This window comes from Taeniopygia guttata, chromosome 4A (assembly GCF_048771995.1).
Source record: "Taeniopygia guttata chromosome 4A, bTaeGut7.mat, whole genome shotgun sequence".
NCBI lineage: Eukaryota > Metazoa > Chordata > Aves > Passeriformes > Estrildidae > Taeniopygia > Taeniopygia guttata.
The window spans coordinates 9,979,586-10,002,500 of NC_133029.1; the positions used below are offsets into that span (position 1 = coordinate 9,979,586).

The 22,915-nt window shown below is 37.8% G+C and overlaps 1 protein-coding gene across 22 annotated transcripts in view; it reads right to left on the reverse strand.

Annotated features, from left to right (window-relative positions):
- TENM1 (teneurin transmembrane protein 1) overlaps positions 1 to 22,915 on the reverse strand; it is an 873,984-nt gene that overhangs the window by 210,453 nt on the left and 640,616 nt on the right. For all 22 annotated transcript variants that reach the window (XM_072929129.1, XM_072929141.1, XM_072929139.1 and 19 more), the window contains one exon: positions 17,380 to 17,658. In XM_072929129.1, coding sequence (XP_072785230.1) covers positions 17,380 to 17,596 — 217 coding nt within the window. In that variant the 5' untranslated portion in view covers positions 17,597 to 17,658. The remainder of the gene's footprint in view (positions 1 to 17,379; positions 17,659 to 22,915) is intronic.

A 22,915-nucleotide genomic window follows, 5' to 3' on the forward strand; every position in this document is an offset into this window, starting at 1 on the left:
TAAAATTCTCTCTTAGGTGAGCATTTCAAGAGACACAGGGTTATGCCTCAAAAATAAAACTGGAAATCTAGCTTTGTTCTGTGATTTTGAAAATCCAATCTATGAATTGGTTTTTCACTGTTGAAAATGAAAAAATATTTCATTTTCCCCAGAAATTTAGTAACAGCTTTTTAGTGTGTAATCACCTTTTCCACCGGAAAAAAAACCCCAAGTCAGACTGCAAGATGCCCCCTAAGAAAAGCTGGAGCAACTAAACGGTTTGATTCTGACTTATGTTTGATTAGAGGTGCAGGTATATGCATTTCTTTTGCTCTTTTTTTTCCAGATTAGGCAAAAATTTACATAAAAGGGCCATGAACTTAATAAATTAACATATATTATGAAAGCAGTGTATTTTTTAATTTAAATTGAGCATTCAGACAAAGAAATTCACCCTTCAGATTAATGTTGGAAGAAGAAAGAGAAAGCACAAGCATGTGCACAAGCTCCTCAGCACTTCGATTCCCATCCAATTACATCCTGCTGTCAATCTGACACCAGTGAGAACACAGGGAAGACAACTTGGCACGTCCGTTCCATTTGATCAGCCGACTGGGGACATGGCTTGTCACTCAAACAGCCCCTCTTCTCCCCAACTCTCTTGAGGGGTTTGTCATCAAATGTTCCATCTGATCAAGAGATAGAAGCCTTAACTGCCTTCACATAATTCTGACCACTTCTGCTCCCTCCTTTCCTCAAGTGTTCAGTTTACCAAAAGAAATTTTAATGACAGCAGTTCGGACTTAAAGGTCAGCTCTGCTGCAGTTTAATATTAGAAGAATTGAATGAAAATCATTGAGTTTGCATATTGTATTTTTACACATACAATCCCAACAACTTTTTTCAACTGTTTAACTAATTTTCTTACGAGATCTTTATTAGATTTTCTGATATTTCCAGACATTTGTTCTTCTATGCTGTATTTCTAAAGGCAATTATATAAGTTATATAAAGACTACTACATTCTGTATCTGCAACTGCAAAACAAAAATATCGTGGTTTATACCACCAAAATGTATCAAAGAAAGTCAGCTGAAAGTGGTGGCACCATTCCAGCTGTGTATCCCCAGAAAATAATTTTGGGGTAATCTTGCATCACTATCACACAACATCATTATTAAGTTAAATAAATACTTCTTAAAACATATACTATCCTAAAATGCACATCATGATTACCAAGGAAAGATGAAAATCTGACACATTTTGTCAGCATGATAGTTCCCAAGCATACAATGTGGTATCTACAAGATTTTCCATCTCGAGATTTGATACAGAGCTCCCAAAGAGGGAATTGCCACCATCATTCCAGTGCTGCACCAAAGGAAATTAAGCATGAGGAAATTCCAAAGATGATCAAATCAAAAGACCTCTTTATATTGTCATGAACTTTAAACAAGTGTAAGATCCCATGATCCACCTTCAAAACTTATCCAAACTTTGGGAACACAGTCACGACATCGTGAAATTACTCCAGCATCATTAAGAGCAGCTGGCTACAATTTTTACAGCTTTAGGCCTCTTTAGTTTCCCTGCCCTTTTTTAATGAGAGCTGTAATTGTTTTAAAATATGAAATTGCTCCTAAATGTAACCTATTTTAGCAGCTATTCTAATCCCTGACTTTGAAACCCCCAGCCTGAGATTCAACTAGGTGTGTTTTAATCTTTCACAAAGACACAGCCATACAATGATACATGGGAAATGACAAGGCACTGACTGACACTGAAATGTGATTTCTCAATGTTGACAATTAGCAGGCAGGCACCTGCTCTTTCTAATGCAAATCACAGGTAGTGTTGACTATCCACAACTAAAACCAAATCCCCTTCATCATCAAATAAATGGATATATATGTATTGCTAATTCATAAAAGATGGCTTGGAGGCTGACTACCTAACATGAGAGAGCTCAAAGTTGTTACCAACGTTGATAGATAAATCCTGAAAAAGAAAATCAGAAAATGAAATAATTTGCATCTTAACAGACTGAAAGCCACAGGAAGAATTAGCCAAAGTATGGCACTGCCCATAAAAACTGCTTCTAAATTTTTTCAGCATCTGCCTTTCAGCCATTTTATTTGTGGAAGAGAAGCTGCACACTGGTGACTCTCTTCATAGCTAACATACCTTGGGTTCCACAGCTGTGAGCCCGTGAGCTCTCCATAATTCTTGGTTCTGCAAAGGTGCTCGATCAACAATGCTCAGGAAGTTAAGAGCTTGCACTGCAGCTGAGACTAACTCAAAGAAAATAAATCAAACCCAAATGGCACTAACACATTAACCTACAGTGCCTCTGTAAACTCTGCCGTGCCCTGAAGGAAAGCTTGCCATAGGCTGATAAGTAGAGCTCACACTCTGTATTGCCAGAAATACTTTGTGCCTCATTATTAGAATATTCACACAGTTGGAGGTGAACTAATTGAGGCAGTGGAGACACTAATACAGAAGGCACTTAAAATGTAATTAAGCCATGATCAGAAAAGGCACACATAAGGGAGAAAACACTGAAAACAGAGACTCCAGAGAAAACACCAGATTCAAACAAAAATGAGAGCAATTGTGTGTTAAACCATATTCAACGACATTTATATGTACTGCTAAAAGAATCTGTGCAGAATTCAAACAGTAAGGCCACAGATGATCAGGAAAAACCACAACATATAAGTTTGATTTAGAGAATGTTCATTTACTTTAATACATGCCATGGAGGCAGGTGTTGTGAGAGGAAGATGGCCCTACCCTCACCTGGCAATTCTCAATCATGCTGGAGATCCAAGGAGAGGAATGCTACAGGAGCATTCAGTGTCTCAATTATTTTGGTTTTATTCTGTAAAAATACAGTTAACTCTACTGTTGGCTGTTCTGGAAGGACTGCAGCAGCAACTGTTTCCTCTACTGAAAAACCCAGGTCATACATGCACTCACTGTATTAAGAAGGGGGGAAAACCCCCAAACTAAAAGACTTAAAACATGTAACTATAAACTTCACCATTTTAACTCATATAGCATATTCTCTTTGTAATAAACACTGTATTTTAGAGATACTTTGTGACAGTCTGCAAAATTAGCTATTTTTTTCCTTCAGTTTAACTATTTTACAGGGGAAAAATATATCAGAAAAAAATCCCAGGCTAATATCCGGTTATGCAGGCATATTTTTTCAGATCAAGAAATAAGGAACCTTTGTAGAAAGGTTTCTTCTAAGAGACAGCTCTATGTGTTAACCACACCTAAAAACTCTTTTCCATTGTTTTTTCCTATTAAATTTGTTTCATGCAAATATGCTGAGTATAGAGTCTTCACAAAAACCAGTTCCCCACAGAATGTACAAGTCACATGTGGATTTTGCCTTTTTTCATATTTTCTCCATTTACTATTGTCTCATTTCCCTACCAGCTGCTTCACCATTTCCTGAGCTGCACCATCTCGTGCTGTGTCAAATATTAGACACAGCAGTAACAGAGCAAATGGGAAATAAACAGCACAGCTGATCAGGACAACTGGCAAAGGATGCAAGCAGCACATCCAGAAGTGGTTATAAGTGAAAAAGCCCCAAAACATTTGGTTGTAGGAGCTTAAACCACTGATCTTTAAAAACACAGCAAGAGCCTCGCTGACTTGACTCTGATCAGATAGAGAGAGCTCTGAGAAACCAGCCTGGGTCCTACTCCAAAGAGCACAAGAACTGAGCACTGAATTAGGAGCAGAAATTTTTCAGTGCTGGCACTCCCAGTGGAGGGAGAAGGAGGGAAGGATGGGCTTGAACTCAGGGGGTCTGAACATGAGGTGAGGGTAATTCAAACCTAAGCAGGATGAACAGTGACCTGCCATGTAGCTAAAGAGAAAGTGAATATAGGACAAAGAACTTTTTTTGCCAAGCTAATCAAAAGTATTTATCTGAACTATCTTGTCAACAACATACACATTCAGAAGAGTATTCACACCCCTCAGATGTCCCCTTCCCACATCCCCCTGCTTTTCTTCAATTCAAAATGAGGAATCAGTGGACAGATGCTGGGACAGACACCTGGACACTGAGGGAGAAGCAGCCTGTCAGGCGCTCTCCTATTGAATAACCAAAGACACACTGGCCAGAAAATGTTACAAGTCAGTATTTTCCTGTTTAATACAGTTGTCTTCTTGCTCAGACTAACTTGCTGAAATTATAAGGACAAATTTGCTGAACATGTTTTGAGGCTAATTTAAAAAAATAATGATACAACTATTGTAAAATTGCGCTGCATGCTGTCAAAGACATCAAGTTTGTAAACGCCTCATTTGCAAACAATCTGTTGCTGAACTCTAACTAGTTCAGACACTTACTGATCTCTTACCACTATAATTGTAGCTATTTAGCACTTTTATTCATTTTAATAATAATGATAGCAATAATACTAAGAGCATAGATAGACAACAGTATTTTAGTGTATTTTTATACTATTGTAGGACTTATTAGCCATTAAAATATATTTTACACATATAATTCTTCCAAAAAGATAATAAAATTAAAGTGAAATATTGGTACTTGCTAGCAACATTATTGCACTCACTTGAGATAAAGCCATTTCTACATCCAATTTAAGGACTGATATTTCTTTTAGCAACAACAATTTTGGAGAAAAACTTAAAAATCCTGAAATATAATGTCTGAACACTCAATTGATCACATTGGGTATCTAAACTGGAGCACCAAGGTACAGCAAACAAGTGCCTTGTTTGTGGCCACTGCACTGTTAGCTCAGGTGAAGGACTTAGGGGAGCACATGCAAAGATAAGTGGTAAGTGCCTCTTTATTTTCTCAAAGCATTGCATAAAGGAAGAGTTCTCTAATCCTTATGATGGTCATTTGACCCAAATCTGATAGCACAGATGATGGAGCATTATTAAAGCATGAGGAATCATAAGCTCTGTGCTGCCAAAACAGTGACAGCAATGATGGGTTGCGTGAGAAGTTTGGTCTGTGTGAGTGGAGCTGTTCGGGGATGACAATAATTACCTGTGAAATGAATATTCATCACATGGGTGAATTCAAGGCTGAATAATATTTCACTGGAGAGTTGGGATAATGTTAGGCAGAAGCTGGCCAAAGCTGACACAGCTCAATTTGTACCGAGGTGCAGCTGTATGACACACAGATGGGTGCCAGGAATTCATGAACTGGAGACACAGCCTGCAGCAGGCAGAGCTACCCCCTGTTATAGTTTGTAAATACAAGCTGAAAATTAGCTAAATAGCTTTTTTATTCCTGAATGTATGCCCACCTCTATGCCAAGAAATACATTACTGCTATTACTTCTGCAAGCAGTAAATAGCATTGAGCTACCCAATGCCAGCCCTTCCTTTTCTCCTCCACTCCAAAACCTCTGTCAGAGAACACCTTCCTTTTTTAGAGTAATAAATTTTTTCTGAGGCAACCATTTTGAAAGGTACAGTCAGTCTCTGCCAACTTCTTTGTGAGCAGCCCAAGCCTCCAGCCAGCTGAACACCTGGCAACTGCCCCAAAAGCACAACAGAGGGACTGAAGTAGAACACTTTAAATTTTTAATGTTTTCCTTCTTTTTTTAATAGATGTTACCAGACTGGGAGAAAACAAACTAATCAACCAGCCAACCCAAACCCCCAAAAAATCCCAAAGAAAATGTGTGCCAAAAGTCCTCAAATGCTACCAATGAAGAAGTAAGTCAGGGGAGGAGCCAAGAGATACTTTAAGAACAATGAAATCTTCAATAGTGTGATCCACAGCTAGGGCATAAAATGCACAAATGCTTCCATAAGTAAGGCTCTTCCTTTTAATTGTCTGAAAGCAGATTAGTTTCCTAAGCGTACAATAAAAGTAAACTATTAGCATCCATCTCTGAACACCAACACTCTACAGATCAATAGCCAACAATTCAACAATTAACTGCAAACTTTTAAGTAATTGCTGTTATAGCATCAACTTAAACTCACACCTATAGGCATCATTCTCACTGATACCAGGAAGAATCATATCCCTAGAATCAACAGCTCAATTATTCCTTTGAGAATCTGCACGCAAACCAAACCAACCAAATAAATCCTATAAATATTTCCTTTCCAAAGCCACTAATTATACACTTCTGACAAAATGCTACTCAAGGTTATGTATTGACACATGCACAATACATAATTTGTAATGCACTCCTTTGTTGTTAAAGAAGAAATATTATTTAGTGATTTACAGTAGTACGACTAGTAAAGGCAAAGGACTATTTTCATATAGAATTTGTATTAAAAACATTATTTTTTCATAGTTTTATCCATAAAAAGACATACAAAATTAATTTTCTCTATATCTTCACAGCAAAATTCTACAGAAAAGAGTCTTAATCCAAAGACCATAGCTAAATACAAAACTGTGTCTCATATAGTTTCTCCTAGGACTAAAACCACAAATCTATAAAAATTAATGGATTCATTTACTAAGAAATTGAATAATTAGGAAATAAATTTTTAAATCAATAAAAAACCCGAAGTATCTGCAAAAATTACTCAAGCCAAGCTTAAATGTTGGAGCAGCAATGCAAACCACCATCAGCATATCAGACCACCACCCTGGCATAAGGCATTGGTGAATAAGGATGTTTAAGTTACTGTGTTCAGCTTTAGCTTTACCTGCAGAAACAGCATAAAGCTGAAAGTTCTGCCTGTGCTAACTGGGCAGGTGAAGGGCACATGGTGTCCTTCATCACAGACACGAGTTCAGGGTGTTCTGACATTAAACTGTGCTGTGCTCAGTAACATCATGCAAACAGATATGCCAGTCAATTTACCACTTTGTTTATTTTACTTTTTTCACTAGAAATCACTAAGTATTACTGAATAGAGAATTGGCTCAGAAAATTTGGATACACAGGAGGAGAAATGAAATATATTTAAAGCAACTAAGATATTCTTCTTTATGTGGTTGCAGGCACAATGGGAGGAGGAATGCTGTTTATGCAGGTGGAAACTGTATTTTCATCACTATTCTTACACTAAGTAACAGACATGAACATCCAAGATATGCTCACATAAATGGAGATCTATCCAGTAAGAATAGGCAGCTATTTTCATTTTTTCCTTTTGGTATTGAAATGCAAGGATTTTTTCATACCATGCCCTTCTCTTCATGAATTCTGTATTTCCTTTCAGAGAGAGTAAAAGACAAATGAATTTCATAATCCATCCCCAAGTACAAAATGAGAAAAGGAACATCAGCAAGAGGAAATTACTAATACATTTTGCAAGCAGCAGAGGTGAATACCTCTGGGTGCAACTATTAGGCAACATTTCTAATACTTATCTATTTCAACTATCAGTAATTGACTCCAATTACAAAGAACAACCCCAAATTTGTTTAAACTTCACAAGCATGTGCACACATACTTCTGATTTCTGCCTTTCCTTTAATGTTCTGCATCTCCATATATACAAAAAAATCCTCACAAGACATTTTCTGGCTATTTTTCTGGACTAAACAGTGTAAGGTACAAGATTGCTCTTTAAGTAATGTAGGTAGAACTTGTCAACAATGTGTTGTCAATACTACAAAAATGCCTAGTAATAACAGTATTACTACTAATAACTAGTAGCAACAAATATGAAAACTCCAACAGAAAAAATGGAAGGAGGACACTGGGGAGCAATTATAAAAAAATAATTCCTGTCTCTACCTGAATAGAATAATTAATTTTGTTACTTCATTCCTTTGCAAGGAAAGATCAACACAGTTCACACTGCACTTCAGTGTTCAAAAACTGCCAACAGCAGGAGGTCCAGATTGCTCTCCCTTCCCAGGTATGCAGGAAGGGTGTTTTTGGCACTTCAGTCTCCAAAACAGACTCACCTCACATAAACAGGCAGCACAAAACAGCTTCCTCTACAGCCCTCCCTTGTCTGTAAAGCAAAGGGAACACTCCTGGCTCACAGGATTGGGCTTTCCTTAGCACTTCAAAAACCAAGCACGGAGCAAAGCACCTCACACTGATAAAGTCAGTGGCAACATAGAATCTAGCTTGTCAGATACTACTGTCTTCAGTTTTGAGAGAGAAAGATAAGGATTTCTATAATAGCCAATTTCTGAGTATAGTATTTTGACAGTCCAGTTGCTAATGTTCGTTCTTACACATGAAATTTCTGTAAAGGTCATCAATTCCAGGACATTAATACTGAATAAAGCATAGCTTTTTTACAAAATTTACAATTTACATCTGATTAGTCACAGTGCTGATATTATAATTTGAATTTGGTGGCTTCCTAATAATCTCTTGGTGACTTTCACAGCAACTGTTTGTATTTTGGTATTTAACTTTCCTAGGTCCTCAGACTGTTTTTCCTGGGGTTACAGCTGGAAATTACTATATCAATGTTACTCAGTATTCACATGTTTTGTTATGTAACTGGTGCTTAGGGGTAAGGGGGCAGTGAAAGAATTGTTCTGCTGATGCTAAACATTACATTATTCCTTCCATGTTGTTTCAGCCATCTGAGCTAAAGATACTTCATCCACTTGCAAAGCCTTCCTGCAGAATGACAGTCAGCAGGAAACTGATTTTAAACAGTGTCCAATAAAACTGAAACTTTGAAAAGGGAACCTTAGATTTTAAATCATATTCACAGCTTATTTCACATAAAGACCTAAGTTGAGAAGAATTTGAGCCTCTTTCTCAAAAGAAAAACTAATTCAAGGTCTATACTGGTTAGGGTACACCCACTATCCTGTTTATCTAGATATGCAGCAATGTCATCGACTCACTGAGCTGCTTCTTGACAGTTCTTTATTTTGAGACATACAAAACCTTCTGACAGATACATAAATGAGAAACCCTGGGAAGAAATGTTATTTTGTTTCAGCACCTGCTCTACAAATGAAGATAAGCAAACCAGATTTCTAGTTCCAGAAAATGACAGTTCTTCTTTGTTTCAAACAGAGTGACATGAAAGACACAGCAAGAGAATGAACATTAAACCAGACTGTGGAGCAGGGGGTAGAGCCGTGTGCTGGTTCTCCTGTTCTGACACCCTCTTCCTCACTCTGCCTTGATGCTTGTTCCTATCTTGGTTTAACTCTTGACATCTTCTTGGGCACTCTTAAATGTTATAGGAAGAGGCTCTATTAATATAACAAGAACATTTAACAGATACAATTCCAGGTTTTGACAAACAGAATTCCAAAACATTAACTCAAAAGTTTAAGTCTTGCCTGTAGATATTCCATCAGTATTTGGCACAGGTTATTGTAAAGGCTGCCATATCCCGTAGAACCATAGAATGGTGTGTGCTGGAAGGTACCTTGAAGATCACATAGCTCCAATCCCCCTGCCACAGGCTGGGATGGCACTCACCATGTCAGCTCAGGGCCTCAGCCAGCCTGGCCTTGAACACTTCCATGGATGAGTCCTCCACAAATACCTTGGTTCTTGTTACACTGCCTGCGTTACTTTGACCTTCTGATTTTTACTTTTATGATTTCTGGCATTGGACACCATGGAAAATTGGTGATCCAGAGAAGAGGATGGAAATTCAGATAGTTTGTATCTGTGCACTGACAAACAGCTTGTTAAACTTGTGTAATATTTAGAGAATGCTTTCTTTTCCCTTCAGATTTGTTAGCAGGGGAAATGCACTGTGATACTTCACTAGTTTATTTCCTCTCTCTGTAGGTTTTTTCCTCACTTTTCCCCCTCTCTCAGATATTCGCGTTTTAAATCAAAAGAATTACTTAAGAGAATGAAACTATTTTTGATCATGAAGCATTTTTTTCAAAGAGATGATGGCAGCCGAGATAGGATTGGAAGCCGCGATACAGGAATGGTGACAGCAGGTTACAAGCTTTTGTAACACCTTTGTGATCCAGGAAGGGAGCACCCACTTCAGCCTCGTGGGGAAAGAAGTGTCTGCACATTCCGTTCACTCATGTATTTTGATGTGATGAAGGGAAGGAAAAGTATTCCCCCTATGAGATTTCAAGTGAAGGTACAAACATAGAGTTTTCTCACCCCAGTTATTCCAGGGAGAGAAATTTCCAATTACTTGGCAAATCAAGAAAGAATATCTGGAGGGGGTCTAAACCTAAGTGCTGCTTTTCCTTTCCTCAGAGTTTGCAGATACTCCCCACAGAGCAGAAGGCTGCAGTCCAGGAAGCCACAGGGAAGTGCTTATGGCCCCTTTTTTTTCTCTGGGAGACAGAAACACCACCATGATTAGAACACAGCCAGCCAAACAAAGAACAGCTCACCAGGAATCCCTATTTGTGCACGGGAATACAGGAGGAGACAATGCGCTAAAGCTTTAGGAGTGTGGAGTCTTCTACTTTGCCTCATATGTAATTTTTTTTTTTGGACAACATGAAGCTCATAAACACTCAGAGCAGATGGTGTAACATACAGCCACAGGAGATGGAGCTTATTAGCTGTCGCTTCCTTCCGCTAGTCCGCAGCCCAGAAATCTGAAGGACCTTTAAATCACCCTCTACTGAGCTGAGGCCCTCTCAGGAAACAGTACAAGGGATAAACTGTGTGCCCTTACACAGGCATCACTTCATTATGCTTCAAGTTTGCTCTAAAGCACACAGATACATAACATGCTTCAGTTCTCAGAAGATTTTCTAAAATTAGCAAAAAGCCCCCCACAACATTAAAAGTCTAAGCATCTGGCATTTGTAAAAAAAAAAATTAAGAAGATCCTAATAATACAAAATATCTCAACTGTGTTTACACTAACCCTGTCTAGTAATAGCATTTTACCAGAAGCCTTCTATAAAAAAAAAATAAAAAAATCACTAAATCAGTATTTCAAGGAAACTGCTTGCAAAAATAATTGGTTTCATTTGTAACTGCCTCTTATAGTACCCAGGAATTCTTCATTCCACTGTCCTACAAACATCTTCCACAGCAGCTCAAGGCACAGCTCTGAACAAATGATGCAGCGTAAAGGTTAAAAAAATTCCTTCCTTCATTAACCAATGAATCTCATCATAAAGAAGACACGGGGAACAAGACAAACAACTACACCTAGCTGAAGAGCTCCAAATGACCATACTTCTATAAGGCTGCATAGCAGTAGTTCTCTTCAGAGCATTTTTTTTTTCTATTGACATTCTTTTTCCTGCCCTTCTCAAAATGAATGATCTCCCTTTCACCTACACACACAAAAATGCATTTCACTGTGTGCTGTTTACATGTCAGTAAACAGCCAATGTAATATATTTTATTTTTATAGTCTTTATAACATGAGTACTAAATGGCTCCCAAATATGTAACTGGCAGGTGTAGTGACAGTGAACTGTAACAGCCTGTTCCACTGGCCACCAGGTTACCTCTGGAGCGCTAAATATCACTGGTTACATATACCACCAGGGTACCACTGGACCTTTTAATAACAAGAGACTTGGGGTGCCCTCCCAATAAAATTTTCCCCTTCGCTAACTGCTCTTTGTGGAACTTTATGAGCATAGACTCCTAAATTCACACAGGTAAGTGCTCCAAATCTCTATCAAAACAATGAAAAAAATCACTCTGCTGGCATTGGTTTCCTCCGGGAGAGCTCCCAAGACCACAGACTTGTGGTTTGTCAGATTGTTGTTCCAGTGTTATACATAACAGATTAAGGGGAGAATCTAAAAAAGGCTTCTTTACCTTTACACACCATTTAAAAATAAGGTTATTGTAACTAAAAGCATATACTACATATAGTCCAAATTCTCCATGGCCCTGGTACAGACACAAAGCAGACGAGCTATCCTAAATGGATTTACATAATTCTGGAATCAGAGTAGAATATGGTTATTATGTAAAAAGCTTTTGCTGCTTCACAGTTGAGAGAACACCACCATGACATTTTCCTGACAGGACAATTTCCCAGCAGTGCTTGTCAGCATGCCTTTTATTTATGCCTAGGATGACCAGTAAAACTCGTTTTGACTGGTCCTACGAAGTTAAGAGTTACATGTGTTTAAATCTTCCTTCCTAGTAAGGCGAAAATTGTTGAACTTTAATGCATAGCAAAACAGACCTCCTATTCCTGCACCTCTGAAGTGTTTTTTCCCTTCTAGGAACAAAAGTGCTTTTCAGTTGCCTCTGCATCCTCACTGTATCCTGTATCCTCACTGTTGCTGGGACGTTCAGAGGGCAGAAAGGGGAATCGGATGGCAACAGCAGAAAGCCAAAAAAGAGAGGATGAGACAGAAGCAGCCTTAGGCTGCAGAGCTTTCTCACACTGTGACCCAGACTCTCTATGGAGTCAGTGGAGTTCATTTGATGAAGACTTTGAACACTTAGCTGGATCTGTTTACCTATTGCTCCTGAAGATAATTTTGTATGCGCTTTTCAGAAAACATTAATCATGTCACCAATCTGGAGCTTTTGTTGACAAAAAGGGTTTCCTTACTTCTTAATGGGCTAAGAGCAGAAGAGGCCAATCCTTTGTGAGGAACTCTGTCATTTTGTACAATACTAGCAGCGCTGATTTTCTCACACGGATTTACCAGGAATTATTTGCTTTGGATTCTCCTGTGAGGAATAACTCCATTTTGCCTTGCCCATAATGCAGTTCAATATCCTTATCTTGCCAGGAAATGAACATTTGTCTAACCAGAAATTTACAGCCATATGCTCATATTGTTAACAATCAATAAACTTTATCACGCCAATGACTCGATCCAGATGATTATCCTATCAGGAATTCATTCCTCTAAACTAGTGTTTTCTTACAAATCTATAATTAACCGAAAAGCCAGAAAGCTTTTCTGTACTGCCAGTATTTGTAAAGTACAGCTCCTTTCATATTTGCTTTGGTGGAAACGGAGAAAGCTGTTGGAGAAAACAGTTCTAATTATGTAAATGTGTCACAAATAAGCTTGAGATGCAATCTACGTATGGTGTATCTATAAGAACTTTCTTTCCTCACAGCCAGGTCCATCAATGATTTTTGTAGAAGACAACATTTCTCACAACTTCTGCCAATTCTACTTCACCTCATTCAAGGACGAAATAGTACGTTTATCAATTCTTCCAAGAATTAATTTATTCTGTTTGCCAGTATCTCCAAACTATATGATATTGGGTCTGCCAGGAATTTACTTTGTAAGATGATCTTGCCAGGATGAGATATTGCAGGTTTACATATCCTCAGACAAGCAGGATTCTGAACCTTCCAGTTACTAAGAGAATGCATTTTTAGATATACACATTATATGTTTAGCACTGAGTCTTCTGGAGTCAGTGATGCTTTGTCAGGAGCTTTTTGTATCTGCTCACATTGAGTTGTTAGGCCCATAAAATTTAGTTGTGCTTTAAACAGTCCGCGGTGTTATTGGTAAATCTCGAATTGTCAAATAACTGCAAGTTTCTGATGCAAGTAACACCAGACACAGAATTCAGCTGGCACTGGACTTCATATAAAGGGCACCAGTACTAAACCTGAAGAACAGCATGTAAAAAAACCTGCTTGATCAATAGATTAATTCTGTACTCATTTGGGTTTTTTTTCCTTTCATATTTTCTCTACAAGACCTGCAAAACCAACCAATTAATATCTCTGAAGTGTTACATCTGAGATACAATTTCAGAAATTGTAAGGAGCAAAAATAGTAAAAAATACAGACACAGTTAATTATTCTATATTTGGAAACTGTTTTCAATGTTTTCTATTTATATGATCACAAGGTCTTTCAAACTGACACAAAAAATGTTTTGCAAAACACTAACAGTGCTTTTCAGTTCTGGAGGATGAACTCTTGAAATACTTCCTTTAAATTCATGTCATGTCAAGTTCTGTTTAATACAGATTGTCCATATATATGCAAACATATAATACCCGTGATTTTACATTATCTCAGATTCCTATTGAAACTTTTCATAGAACTAATTCCTCAGTATGGACACTAGTAATGAAACAGACAAACTGTTTATAACAAAAATCTTCACAGTAACGGTTGAGATACAGCAGTACTTTGTGCAACAAATCACATTTTACTCTGAAGCTATTTACTAAATTCAGATAACTGCCCAGTCTAATTTATATAACCTATCTTGCTTAAGTAGCCAATACAAATTCTTTCAATTTCCATAAATATCTGAAGTGCTGATTCTTTTCACAAAACTAACTAGATCAGCGATCACACCCCTACACTTGTCCCTGTTAAAAGTTTCTCTGTGCTAATTATTTTATTCTGACATAGTTCCTTCCCACATTCCATCATTAGAGCTCCTTGGAATGCCATCTCACAGTCATCATTATCACCCCAAGCAGGACTGTTACTGTGTGTCTGTTTCTGATCTATTCCCACACCTTTCCAGGATGAAGTTCATGGGTTTTATCCTCACTGTGCACTCTGATAATTCATCACACTCAGGGAACTATTTCAGCTGTAGCTAGAGGAGAGTATTATGCCGCTAAAGAAAAGCATTACGACACTAATTGGGGATACAACCTTTGATGCCCCAGCAGCCTTTAAAGGTAGAATTATTTTATGCAAGCCTTCAGCACTGGCATAGTACAGCACTCCTTGCAGAACAGTCCCCTTTGAAAAGGGGGTGCTGTGGGGGTTTTGGTTTTGCTTTTTAAATTTATTTATTACATTCCTAAGATGTGGCAAACATCTAGAAAAATCTTGTTAAGATTCTGATGAGGCATTTTAGAAAATACTTGATTAAAAAAAAATCCATTTACAGTTTTATGGATTCATCCAGATTCATAGTTCAAACCTGAACCTTTTTCCTGGTGCTGACTGAGTAGCTCCCAAGAATCACCAGGAACTTCCAGGTCCCACACTGTGAAAACTGGGATCCTTTTGGAAATACTTTGATTGCACTAGAATTGCAATCATATCTGCGTAAAGTCTGAAATTTTACACTCAGCTTTACAAATTCTTTTGCACTTTGAGTTTTGAGCACCACCAGTTTTGTATTTCAAATCTGTGCTGCTTGCCAGGCCAAATATTCAGGTTCAAATTGTGGCAGAGAAAAAGCATGATTTAAATGACTAGAAAGATGTCAGGATGAATTCCCGGGAAGCCAATGGATATACTTGGCAGTGCAATTACAGTATCAGTTATTCCAAACTGAATTCATTATCATAAGAGGAAACTGATTTCTAGTACAGGTTCAACTTCATCTTTACAAATCAGTGCACATTTTAAAAAAATTTTGAGGTGAATAACACAGTGTTAAATAATAATATACTGACCTACACAATTCAGGGAAGAGGTAAGAAAATATTTAAGAGCTGCCCTGCATATTTGCAAAGTACTCTTAGAAGCTTAAGTAATTATTTCAGAAACATGGACATCAAGCCTCATCCTGCAGTCTGAAGCAGTAAGACTGTCTTTAGCCCAAAAGAAAAATACCTATATTTTAAAAATAAAAGATCTGAAAATTCATATATTATCTCATAAAATTAATTTGAATGGAAAAGTCTTGGAGCATACAACTTCAAGAAAATAATCATACAACATAAGTGCAAAATACTTTCTGGTCTGCATATGCACATAACTTTTTCCTTACAGGTCACTCCTGAATAAATGAGCCAAATTCATGCCTGACAACTTCTTACAGAAATGCATACTAATTTGGCTATTTCTCCAAAATTATTAATGTGATTGCTTTCACAGGCAATGTTCTGGAAGAATAAACTCAACATGACACAGAGGCTGGTTTCTGATGCCTGCAGTAGTGATTGCCAGCCTTTTAGACGTGCCCAAGCCAGTGATGCTGCAGCTGACAGGAATATCAACAGCAGCACAGCACTGCAGACCTGGCATTCCTCAGGGCCCAGGTCCATGCTGAGGTTTTGCTTCCACAGCCACAGCAATGAGGGAGTTGCTCTAAAATCTACAAGATCTCCTTAGTTGCTCTACAAGAAAGTTTACACCGTCCAGAGGTACAACAATACAGCCATATCTCAGTTAATTAAACTCTCACAGCATGTTCAAAATAAGGTCAAACAACAAACAAATCTGTTTTCTAAACAATCCTCTGTTGAAATCTATGTTCATGACTATTTCTTCCCCAAAATAGCAGATTTGTAACTCTTTGGAGGGAAAATATGCACACAGATGGAGGCAGCCAGGTATTATTACTCCCATGAATTACAGGTACTTTCAGACAACGCCAGTATTATGGGCTTGAAGCAGAATATCTGCAGTAAAAAACCAAAAATGCTGCAATAGATATGTAGCATGGCTGTTCCAAATTTCATATTAATTTACACATCACAGAGATGACAAATTTTCCATCTTCAAAAAGCCTGTTTTTCATTTCCTTGTAGAAAAATATAATTACTTTTATCTTCAGAAAATTGAAGAAGTCTTTTCTGAGTAAGCAGTGAGGGCTTTGGGGGCAGGGTGTGTGTGTGTGATCTGGCTTGTTTCAGGATTTTGGGTTTGTTTGTTTTTAAATAAAAATAAATAAACCTTACGTTTTTTAAAATAAACCTTAAGTTTTAGCTGAGAAGTACTGGCCACCCTTTAATGCAATGTAACCACTTCCTGAAGAGCAGGGAGTGACTGGCCTGGAACCCTGCTGCTGTTACCTTTAAGGGGACAGGACCCTCATTGCTTCTGACACACTGATCCCTACAAACATTCTCACTGTCCCACCATCCTGCCTGGACTGGGGACAGAGCTGAAAGCAGCAGATAAGCCCCTTCTGTGCTCATTGTGCACAAAAGCAGCATGTGGGTTTACAGAGTCTGTCGGGAAATGCTGCAGTAAATTCTGCTCATTCCTTCAATTTCTTTAGTCATAGTCTTCAGCTTCTGTCTCTAATCGAAGAGAAGCTTTTCCTAACCTTAGTTTAACTATCATCACTGTTCAAATATTTGTCCTAATCATGCAAAAGGCTAAAACAGAAACTTAACTCTTGGGTTTTTTTCTTACAATACTCTAATTAACTTCAGTTTTTAAATTACTCGATTATTTATATGATTAGAAATGTTAAGAGAATTGTTGTATCTGAATTAATTCACAGGCTTTGTAAGCACATGCAGAGATAGCCTGCAGCCTTAATGTTGATTTTATAGCGAAATGCACCCAACATATGCAAAGGCAGTAAATAATTAATCACTCAACATTACCAGGAAGAGTAGCTCCTACTAAAGAAAATATTTGTCTGTGCTAGTATGCGATGATTTCTAGAATACCAGTCAGTTCATCCTGCTAAAAAACACTTTCTCTTCAATTAAAAAAACACCTAAATTTCTGATATTACAGTATGATTAAAACTGGGTAAAAAAGTGGGTTGATACAATGAGCCTTTGAGAACAAAATATTTGCTCAACTCCTGATATTGTTTCATCGTGCATAATCAGGAACTAATAACCATAATTAACAGATAAATTATTTACCTTGTGTGGACTGGTCAATGGCTTTTCTTTTTCTGCTATGACTGTTATAGTCAAGTCTTAGCTCTTGGCTATATTCATTCAGAGTTTCTCTTGAGTCATAAGATTGCCTTTGCTTTCCACCATCTTCACTTTCATCTGAAGAGCTTGTGTAGGTTAGATCCACCTCATGTTTAACTTTTGACAGTGGCTGGTAGGGTTTGCAGTCCATCTGCTCCATCTCTGATTAAATAGGCTCAAAGTCATGAAAACAAGCAGCTTGAATGCCTTAAGGAAACAGTCCTAGGAAAAAACAACAATAATAATTCATTTCAGATGTACTATATACTTATAGGTTAAAAAGATCAATTTTTTATTTATATAAACTCACTGAACTTCATTAATATCACTTTAATCCAGGAAAGAAACTGAACACATCATATTTTAGTGTTTGGGCTTTTAAAAATAGACTTAAAATAACAGCAACTTGAAGGAAAAAAATCAAAACCAAATCTTAAGCACTGTCCTATAAGCACTCCAAGCAATAACTGTATCTTATATGTAAAACATATTACAACAACTTATATTTGGTATCAAAGCTAAGATGGAACAGTTACTATTTCTCTACAGGGATGCATATTCATCTTAAGAGAAAATAACATTTTATATCTTTTAAAATATGAAGTCTAGAAAGCAGAAAGATCATTCTTTTTAAGTATTCTCCTGTGAGAATGAAATCTAATCAAGAATAAGAGACAGACATCAGATAACCACCAAATTTTTTAAAAACAAAAGCATATCCCATTGTTACTCCAGAAGAGCATGAAATGCTTCAGAAAACACCATTTCCTTTTAGATTTTGAGGACATTTCAACTGGAAGAAACTTCTACCCTGCAGTACAACCCCTTTTCTTTGCATTCATCTCCCATCTGAATTTCTACCCACACAGGGGCTTATACAAATCCTCAGTGGAAGCTTCCAAACTGCATCTTGAGTTTTGTGTATGTATTTGTATAATCATATTCAAATCCAATATCCTTAAAATCACATGCACTGCAGCTGCAAGTGCAACTGGGGCACTTGTCCTATATCCTTCCCTTCATTAAGCTGTTTCCATCACTAAATTTAAGATAAACTCTAGGATGAAATAACAGGGATTATGGCACAGCTTTTACAGCAGCATGGCTCACAAACTGAAACCGTTCAGTTTGGTCATTTTTGTTTTCTTTTTAGATCAGCAGATATGAATAACTTAGAAAAACAAATGTAACAAAAAAAGGTGCCTGTAAATATTATTTCTAGAAGACAAAAAGGTCCCCATGGAAATTCAAAGAGATTTTGCTTAATTAGAAAGCAATTTCTCACAGCTTCTTCATGATTTTAAGGTCAGCAATAGATGGAAATAAGTTTAATACTCAGTCTGATATTGGTCCATTTCCCATCTACCACAAGGACTTTAACCCCACATACCGCCAGCTGCGAGCATAAAACCAGAATCTTCAAAAACAAAACAGAAAAAGTGAAAACACATGAAAGGTAAACATAAAGATCCCACAGAAAGCTAAAGAGATGGCCAACTTCTGAAACTGTCTGAAGGTCTGAGACACACCTGGTGGTACTGCATGGTGTTCCAGAACTCCATCTCCTGCTTGTGTGTCCTTCCAATACTTTTGAAAGGATCAATTTCCTGAGCAGGACTGGAAAACACTACACACGATATGAAGAGGGAATAAGGCTTCTAACATTGTAACAGAAAAACAAAACCCAGACCCTCAGAACCCTCGAAGGGAAGAAGTGAGACAGACCATTACAGCAGAAGTAACACTGTGGAGTGCATGCTTGGCTTTCTTTGCTATTTCCAGGTTTCAGGAGGTTATCTGGGGAAAGGGACTGAAGGCATGTCTTGGCTTGAAACACTAAATCTCAGGGAGTTATATCCAGCCCTTTAACCTGACATAGAACAGTCCTTCAGAAACTAATGGCACCTGGATAAAGAGCTCTAGTATCAAAAAAACCCCAAACAAAAAACAACTCACATCTCCTACTCAAAGTGGGCTTGAAAGCACCTAAGTCAATAAAAAATCTCTTTGCGAGCGAGAGAATGAAAACTATGAACCAAGGAGCTGCCAGACAGCAAGGCCAGCTGATGGTATGTCATGGGGCTGCAGCCCTGAACAGGGGACTTGTGCAGTGGGTTGACTACACTGAACCCAGCTGTAGTGGGTACAGAAGCTGATGCTTCTGTCCAAGTTCCTACTAAGTAATACTTGCTTTTCAAAGCTATTTGCTTAAATAACTTACTGTTATTTCCCAAGATTGCCTATTATTGCCTAAGTTCAGTGCTTGTTCTGTGAGTCGCTTTAATAGCGACAGAAGAACGCAAAGGGGCCGTGACTTGCAAGCACAGAATTGGCTTAAAAGATGAACTGACGACTCTGAAGAAATAGTTACTGACAGGAAAAAGCCTTCCAATATATCCTGTCTGACAGAATAAATGGAGACAAAGCTACAAAAGCCAGAGGAAAACAAGGAGAAATTAAGGGCCTCTATTAAGAAGATGCAATAGAGAAGAAATAAATTTTGCCAGGAAGGCAGCAAGTGCAAGCAGCCTCGGACACAGGCACTGCATCCTGCTTTCAAAAGTGCAAAACCATCAATCTGACAAATTTGGCTCATTACTCAAACAAACAAAAAACCCCACAAAACCAAAACACAAAAGCTCCCCCTAAAAGATGCTGTGCATCTATTTTGTGGGAAGTTTCAAGTGATTTTTTTTTAACAACTAATAAAACATTATTAGGATGCACAGAGACCTGTAAAACTTAAGTTGCAGTAAACAACAACTTAAGGAAGATTTATTCGTATTCTTTTAAAACAAGGTTTAATAACCTAAGTCTTTAGTTTGTGACAACTGCAGGAATATATTTAATGATCTTAACCAAGGCAGCAGACAGATGAAATAATTTAATGTAAGCAATTAATATTAATTATATATCCTGTGAATTCCCTTTCAGTGCAGTACTTTAATTGTGCTGCCTTCTTATGTAAAGGATGTGCATTTTTTCAATTTTAAACTAATGAAATACACCATTAAATGCTATATTTTTCTTATGCGTTGTTATATGAAGACAAAGATAATCAAAAAATATAGTCAAATTCTGAATATCCCTGTTCAGGGATGCTACTGCTGCCATTGCTGCATGTGCCCACATTTGCAGGAGCAGGGGGCAAAGCCCTGGCACATGTGTTGGCCACAGCTCAGCTTTTCCCATTGTAGTTCTGACCACCAAGCCACATCAGAACCAGGCTGGAAACCCAATCACCTTCAGTGTGCTCTGCACAGACCAGAAAGAGCCAGCATGAAGTTTTATACTCTCTGTGGTGGAAGGGTATGGACACAGATGTAATACAGACACATCCCAACTCACCTACTTGTTCAAATTAAGGAAGAAAACCTTCAGCTCGCCTGCCCAGCTCTTCTCTCCCCATGCCAACCCCATTTTACCACAGCCTTTGAAAATTCAGCAGCAGCACTAAAGGCTCACACAAAGATACAGCACCAGAGCTTGGAATGCCACAGGACACTTTAGCTTCCTTTCACACAGGGACCAAGCTTGTTGTTCCTTTATTTTTGCTTAGGGCATTAGTGTCTCATAAACCCACAGCCATCCAGGCCTGACTTGAGTGCAGGTGATAAATAGATTTCAAGAACAGGAAAAATACTTCAGAACATTTTTCATCCAAAAAAAAAAGCTTTTATGCATCCGAAATATATAATTTAAAACAGATCAAATATTCAAGCTTTTCTACAGTAAGAGATCCAGTTAAATTTAACAAATGATGGTATGGTATGATAACCTGAATTTAAACACTGGCAATCAAATACTTGAGCTTTATTTCATATTTTGTGTAGAGAAATACAATACAGTAAGCAACTCAAAATGCTGAAATAGGGCAGGAGTATGAAGAATATTGCCTGGATGTTAACACAGGCTTCTTCAAATAACTGGCCCTCAAGTAGCTAAAGAGAACACCCAGCCAATCAATATCAAGTTGACCTTGTCAGCAAAATGATAAAGTCTCATAAAAGCTTACAGTTCCTGTAAGTGACCTTTCTATAAGTGTCTAATGCTCTCCTCCTTACAAGTAGCACTTTTTTGCCCTTTCCATCATTGCTGTTATTGAAAGGTTTCACAAAATATGTAATAAAAATACAATAGAAAAATATTATGTGTTCATTACATACATAGACATATAAGTATGTGAAATATATATATTTAGGCACTGAATAGCAGGAAATTCTGAACCATATTTTAAAAAAGATATCACATGCATCTTACAGTCAATTTCATAGAAGAATGAATAGTAACTTAAATTCACAATGAAATACCTTTGCAAAGTTCTATTGGATAGGAAAATACCACTCTGGAAGTAACGGAACTGACGCAGACATACGTAGGATTTTTATGTATGATTTGTGCAACCTCCTAAGTGCACATTGTACATGTTACTAGAAACTATTTTCATCTTTCACTTACATGAAGACCCTCTTCCCTCAGCCCCCTACTTCCCTGTTCTGCTCAGATCATCCTTCCTGCTCCAGAGTTCAGTAAGGTCGGGGTAAGTGGCAATGAGAAAGGCTGGGCTGAGGCTGTTTGCTGTGCCCATCAATGGGGATTTGAGAACAAAACTCACCCTGTGCATTTACACTGCAGAGGCTCTGCACTCCAGCCGTGCCCCAGAGATCACGTTACTGTAAGAGTGCTTTTTATAAATTCTTAATAGGCTGCTCTGATAGGGTGCCCCTCTAATGAACAAATTTCTGTAGTGATTACCCACCATCAGCCCCATCAAATCACAAGTGGCATACCCAGTTGGTTTCCAGTAAGTCCAGAATTATTTAGACAGGTCAGGTTACAGTTGCTAATGAGTATCATGTAGCTGAACAGGGTCCTCCAGAAGCCCACAAGATCAAAAACATGAAAAAGTGTAACCTTTGTTGGCCTCAGCTAATCATTATGTTTAATACTCAGATATCCCAGACTATTTAGAATTAAAATATAATTGCAATTATAATGCTAAAATGTAATCAGGGAACTGTGTTCTCTCTCTCTCTCCCATATTTCTTTCCTTTCGACACATAACCCTTATCTGAAAGCTACCATTTGCTTATTGCCTTTTCAGCCCAGTAGTTTCTGAAAATGAACTGCTAAGCAGCAATATCAGCTCTGGACTGCTGAAGGCAAAAAGAACAGCACCTTTATTCTCCAGGTCTTTCTGAAATACAAAACTGTAAAATATGAAAGGCAAAACAGAGCAAACGCTCTTGATTTTAAACCTTTGAGAAATGCAATACCAAGAAGAAAAGTAAAAACATTCCGACCTTGTACATACCTTAAAAAAATTTACCCCTCAAATATTTGTCTAGAGATTATAAACAAAGAAAGTCCCTTTAAATTCAATCTTACAGAACACAGCAAGGAAGATACCAGCTAAAGGAGCTGAGCAGCATTAGAGGAGGAAGAAACTATGTTTCTATGTGATACACCAAATTAGATA